Source organism: Gossypium hirsutum, chromosome D02 (assembly GCF_007990345.1).
Source record: "Gossypium hirsutum isolate 1008001.06 chromosome D02, Gossypium_hirsutum_v2.1, whole genome shotgun sequence".
NCBI classification, from domain to species: domain Eukaryota; kingdom Viridiplantae; phylum Streptophyta; class Magnoliopsida; order Malvales; family Malvaceae; genus Gossypium; species Gossypium hirsutum.
Window position 1 is genome coordinate 20,516,845 of NC_053438.1, and position 6,151 is coordinate 20,522,995.

Consider the following 6,151-nt stretch of genomic DNA (forward strand, 5'->3'; position numbering starts at 1 on the left):
GAGTGGTTGCTTTTTACATGTGATTTTTGTTACTAATCCGTCACTAGTCAATCACTGATATGCTACAATAGTGATGAAAGGATTTATAAAGAGTTAACTTCTCGGTTGCCTCTTATACGAGAATTGATAACCGTAACAGTATAAGTTCCATGCCATGATACTAAAAATGAATGGATCTTGCATTGTCTGTATTCTTGAGTTAATCCTGTGGTGTAAGCCATTATAAACACCTCTAACTTGTAAGATTTTTTTTTGAATGAAAGCCATATTAATAAAATTTTATGATTAAAAAAATTAATAATAATTTATTTGACACTCTAATTTTATAGAAAAAAGTTTTTGATCTATTTTTTCATTATTTTTAGTTTTAAACTTGCGTTATTTGTCAAATTATCCTAAAATAGATGAAAATATTAGTATTTGCTAGCTTTGCTAATATGACATATACGTGGTTTATTATGTGGATGTCACATTATTAATTAATTAATCATTTAAAAATTTTAAAAAATAAAAATCATTTTAGAAAATTAAAATTATTAAAAAATTTAATTAATTGTTAATATAACATACATGTAACAATTCACGTACATGTCATGTAAGCAAAATTAACAAACACTAATATTTTTAGCTATTTTGGATAATTTGATAAATAATGTAAGTTTAATGGTTAAAGTAATATTTTTTTTAGACTTAGAAAAAAAAGTCAAACTATCACACTCCAATTATGGTTGATAGGGGTGAAAAACTTTTTTTTAAAAATATAGAAATTAAATTTGATCATTAATAAATTTACTAAAATTAAATTAATAAATCTACACATAAATAATTGGGCCTATACCTGGGGAATTTATAAAAATTGGGCCTTAACAACTATAGAAATTGCATAGGGTCGGATCCAAAGCTCGCTCACATCTGACATGGCAGGTTTCACTTAATAACAATCAGCTTCATTTCAACGCGCTGGTATGATTGATTGAAAGAAACTCGCTTTGATCAATGAGTCAAAAAGATACGTGTGACGCAACCGCATCCAACTCGGATAAGATAACAACCCAATCCAAACAACAGGTTTCTAAGAAAAATAAAAACAAAAACTCTCTTCCGCTTCAGAAGGTTCAAAATATGGGTCCGAATTAACATTGTCGATGAGTCTAAAGCATATCAAAGCCAGCAACAGCGATGTCAAAACTGAGGCGACCGCATTTTCTCAATGTCTTCTCCTCTACTTCAAGTGCTAACAGCCTGGTATTTTATCCCCTTCTTTTTTTCCTATTCAAATTAGGGTTTAGTGTAAATATTGTTATGAATTCCATTTTAGATTAGTTAGTTTTATTTACCTTCGAGTGATGGGTGATATTTTAACAGAGAATTCCAGTGGGATTTAATAGAAACTTGGAGGGAAGAGTTTCTGCGTCAGTTTTGTTAAAAGGACCAAGTGGGTATAGTTGGAATGTTAGATTAGTTCAAAGAAATGATGACTTATTATTTGATGAAGGATGGGCTGATTTCGTCGCAGACCATAGCCTAGAATGTGGTGATTTTTTGGTTTTTAGGTATGATGGTGACTTGGTTTTCGATGTCAAAGTGTTTGATCAAAGCAGTTGCGAGAAAGAAGTTGCTTTTCATTGTAAATGCAGTCAAGCTGGTAGCGTGTTTAATGGAATTTTGGGGCAGAAGAGATATAGGGAGGAGGAGGATGTTTCATTGGATCAAGATTGTGAAGAGTTGTTAAAGAGAATCAGACAGAGTTCTTCGGAGTCCGTTCGTGATGAAGAACATTGTGGGCGTGAGCTGATTCTTGCTACCACAAGTTGTCAAGGATTAACTTCCTGTGATGAAAATCATGGTAAAGAAATCAACCTCTCCCATTTGAGATTTGTATATGAATTGTTGTTTTATCATTGATTTGACAGTTTTCTATGATGTAAGAATAAAAACTTGTTTTAATAAACACTAAGTAAGAACTATGGTATCAATGTATGTGTATTCTTGTTTAGTTCTCATTATCTTATGTTAGCGTAGATACCACTTATTTGTGTTAAATTTGCTTTACGTAGAAACTCAATGTGAGAAATTTCATGCCTTTGTAATTGTGCATGCTTGTGGATGTTCATTCCGATTCTTATTGGAACTTCACTGGTTGTTTACATTACATAAATTCCACTTGACAGAGTCTCTGATCTCTTGAAACAGATGGAACCATCCTGAAAATAACTGGCAAAGAAGATGACTTGAACCTTCATGGCAGTGGCTGTATACAGATGATAGGAGAATTTGAAGAGAAGAAAGTGGCTCAGTCTTTTAACTCATGTTTCCCCTTTTTTGTAAGAATTATGAAAAGATTCAATGTCAGTGGCTCTTATACATTGGTAAGATGTTTCCTTCTCACTGTTTCGCCCTGGATTTTTGTGTTGGACATTGTTTGCAGCATGACATAAATTTGACCAAGCATCGTGCTATACGGCAAACATGTAGGGTATTAAATGACTCTACTTGCTAGAAACTTCTCTTAATCGCAATCCTTCTGCATTTGGAGCTTTTGAACAAGTTTCTTAACCTAGTGAGCATCGTGCTTTTAGCTCTGGCATCAGTTCGGAAAAAGTTCCTCCTACTTGTAAAGGGAAAAATGAGAAGAAAATAATGAACTTCCCTCATTTACATGTTCCAAATTCAGGGCTAGACAACCTTTTTAATAATTACATTTTTGCTTACTAATGGAAATTCTTCTAGCCATTACCTGCTGTCTTGAATCAACTAGTTAGGTCTTTTAGGATATATTATTTAGTCATTTTGAAAGCTGCTTATGTATTCAACTGCGTTTTAATTCTTTGTGACAGAATATTCCATATCAGTTTGCAATGGAACATCTTCCAAACTGCAAGACTGAGCTCGTGCTTCAGAATCTGAAAGGAGCTTGTTGGACAGTGAATTCTGTGCCTACAACAAGAGTGCATACAAGTCATACTTTATGTGGTGGATGGTTGAGCTTTGTCCGTAGTAATGAGATAAAGGCCGGAGACATTTGTATTTTTGAATTGGCGCACAAATTTGAATTCCGTGTGCATATTCTTCGGGTTGGACAGGAAGACTTGGACAGGCAAAGCAGAAAAGCAGTCCTGGACAGGTCTGATTCCACTTTACTGAAGAAACTTGTAAAGAACACTTCAAAGGTCCACTCAAAATTGAAAAAGGTTCAAATCTGTGATAACAAAGGGTCTAAGGTGCTTGACAAATGGAAATATGGTAATGCAGCAAAAAAATCTGCCAGTTTTGTGCTCTGCTCTTTGTCAAGGTCAGGCACTGGAAAGCAAGGTAAAGTTTCTAAATTGTTATATAGTTTGTCTATAGTTGACCATTTGTGTTAATCTATATATGGCTGAAGGAAAGGTTTGTATTTTTCTTAGCTTCCTGGGAGATTATTTGTGTTTATAGGACCATGGATATAAGATACTCATTGTGATTTCCATTTAGTAGAATATTTATTCACTGGTCTTATTTTTAATTTGGCTTGTAAATCAGAAGCAGCTATTAGTGGTTTGAGAATGATGGTGACAGTTGATGAAGAAAAAGCTGCTAGGTCTTTTGCTTCTCGCTTTCCTAGTTTTGTGTGAATTATGAGAAAGTTCAACATCAGTGGTTCGTATACTCTGGTGAGCAATTTATTTTCGCTTCCCCCTTTCAGAAATTTGACTAAAGTAAGGTTTCTTCCATAACTAATTTGACGGTGTAGTAAAAGATCCAAAAGGAGAAATAGAAAAGATGCCAGTTATCTATGTTGGATACTGAAAACAAAGTATGTACTCATCTGTGTCATTCTTGGACATCAATATAACTATTAGCAATTGTTGCAAGTTTTCTTTGCTGAAATATAAGAGGCATAGGTTCTTTGGGGATCTCTAATATCAATATTCATTTAGTATCTGGATCATATGATGCAGAAAATACCGTATAAGTTTTCAAAGGAGCATCTACCCTACTGCAAAACACAAGTAGTGCTTCGTAATTTGCAAGGCAAGTGTTGGACCGTAAATTCTCTCCCAGATTCAAAAGGTCGAGCTGTGCATACCTTCTGTGGAGGATGGATGGCCTTTGTTCGTGATAATGAGATAAAGATTGGTGATATCTGCATATTTGAACTTGTCAACAATTATGAAATGCGTGTGCATATATCTGGGCCGGGAAGAAAAGGGCTAGATCGCCAACACACTTCTTTGTGAGGTATATTGAAAACTTCAACCTTCAGGTGATAATATGTACTGATGCACGCCTTGGTTTCTTTCTATCCATCAATTTCGTTCTCTTCATGTGAAGCCAAGTATGTGGATGAAAAGGGTTTGAAAGAACCTGCTTCCTTTAGGAGCAGTTTCAGAGAACTGGAATCTGTTAATGTTATTATTTGCCTGCTAAGTAGACCTACACTGCCTGATCAAATCGTGTTATTATTACTATATTGTTGCACTAATCTAATGCTGACTATGAGATGCAATTTATTTGGACCTTTGGCTATCGACACTGATATTTTTTTTGTAGTCTTTTACCCAAGTAATGGCAAAGGGAAAATCTTTTCAGGAACTCATAACCAGGATTTGTAGAATGGGGTTGTCTATATTTGTAAGGAGGGAGAGGAATAACTGCTGAATGTTTGACACATTGCAGCAGAACTTTGAAATTCAATTGTATGGATTCTATTAACCTGGGGATCATCATGTTTTCTTAATTTGCTTTGGGTTTGATGGGAGTTTTAAGGAAGTGATGACAAATATTTGAGGGATTAGCTTAGCTACTTATTCTCAAACATGGAATTGCATATTCGTTCAATCTGAAAGCAGTGTCCTAGCTTTGGAAAGTAAAAAAGAATATTGTATTTTATATGGGAAAGATAATGTGTACTTGTTGGAGTGTAGCTTTGGAATGGCCACAATGTTGCTTTTGAAAACGGGACCAAAGACGCGAGGAGGGGAAGCTCCAATACTCACCGCTGAAAAATATAAAAGAAATTTTTTTTTTGATTAGTTTAATTTATGATAAAGTTTGATTAATTTTGAAAAGTAATTGAGAGAATGAAATTATATTTTAAAAGTCATGAAAATAAAGTATAAAATAATCAATAGCAAAGTATTATGAAATTAAAAAATAATTAATTTATTATCATCTAAAATAATAATTTGTTTTTTCTATATCATACTTTCATTTTTGTTTTCATTGTTTTAAAAATTAGAAAAAAAAGTGGTTTGGTATTAATAACCAGACCGACGTAAAAAAATTAAATATATAATTAATACTATGTAGTTTATCAATGTTACAAACTCCACTTGATTGCATTAATATAAGTAAATTATTTGTTGATTGTATTAATATAAATAATTATTACTTGATAGACGTAATATTTCAAAAATCTATGTTTAAAAAATTAACAATTGTGTAAATAAATATTATTAAATCAAATAAAAGTATCAAACATCAAATAATTATAAAAATTAAACATACCAATTAATAATGGATGGTAATGAAAATCATACTAAAAGATGATTTCTTCGGTAATTCTTTGGATGCTATTTGAATAGAAATGTTTTGCTAATGCATTTATTTAGTGTGCTAAATCTTAATTTTACTTGGTATATAACTATAAATTAATTAAGTGATATTTTTATGCACTAATTAATTGACAATTAATATAAAACAATATTTGAAATTTAATACAAATAGTCTAGTTAAGTGATAAACTATAACACTAATAATGAAAACATTATTAATAAAATATATAATTATACTTATTTCTATTTTATATTAATAATTGATTACTGAAAACAAATGTAAAATCCATATATTAGTTTTAATGTTGATAGTAAAAACATTATCAATAAAATAATTATAAGTATAATTATATTATTTGGTTTTACATATTTAAAAATATGAGAAATATAGTTAAAAAAATACTAATTCCTAATTAAACGATTTATTTTTAGCTTAATCTCAAGATTTGAGTCAAGCTATTTGCTGAGCTAGGAACTATATGGGATCAAACCTACTGGATTTGTTTCCATTAATGTTTATTGATAGAATATTTTTCCATTTACTTATAAAATATAGAATTAAATACAAAATATGTTTATTTCTTTTGAATTTTAAGATGTAAATTAACAATAAATAA

At 31.4% G+C, this 6,151-nt stretch overlaps 1 protein-coding gene across 3 annotated transcripts; it reads left to right on the forward strand.

Annotated features, from left to right (window-relative positions):
• The first annotated feature begins 1,032 nt into the window (after positions 1–1,032).
• LOC107910729 (B3 domain-containing protein Os11g0197600) lies at positions 1,033–4,572 on the forward strand. 3 transcript variants are annotated; one of them, XM_016838695.2, is made up of 6 exons: positions 1,033–1,245; positions 1,366–1,846; positions 2,194–2,369; positions 2,838–3,312; positions 3,520–3,650; positions 3,939–4,572. In XM_016838695.2, the coding sequence occupies exons 1-5, from the start codon at positions 1,180–1,182 to the stop codon at positions 3,609–3,611; spliced, it is 1,290 nt and encodes a 429-aa protein (XP_016694184.1). In that variant the 5' UTR covers positions 1,033–1,179; the 3' UTR covers positions 3,612–3,650; positions 3,939–4,572. The 3 variants fall into 3 exon arrangements, 2 of the variants coding, with proteins under 2 accessions (XP_016694184.1, XP_016694185.1); XR_001687756.2 differs by having other exon boundaries at positions 1,080–1,245; positions 3,520–3,793; XM_016838696.2 differs by having other exon boundaries at positions 1,080–1,245; positions 3,526–3,650.
• Positions 4,573–6,151: the final 1,579 nt, after the last annotated feature.

Excerpts from the sequence above, each read along its gene's own strand:
- LOC107910729 (XM_016838695.2), top strand. The coding sequence starts at position 1,180 with ATGTCAAAACTGAGGCGACCGCATTTTCTCAATGTCTTCTCCTCTACT. Across the intron at positions 1,847-2,193 it reads TTCCTGTGATGAAAATCATG|ATGGAACCATCCTGAAAATA; the intron begins GTAAAGAAATCA and ends CTCTTGAAACAG. Across the intron at positions 3,313-3,519 it reads GTCAGGCACTGGAAAGCAAG|AAGCAGCTATTAGTGGTTTG; the intron begins GTAAAGTTTCTA and ends CTTGTAAATCAG.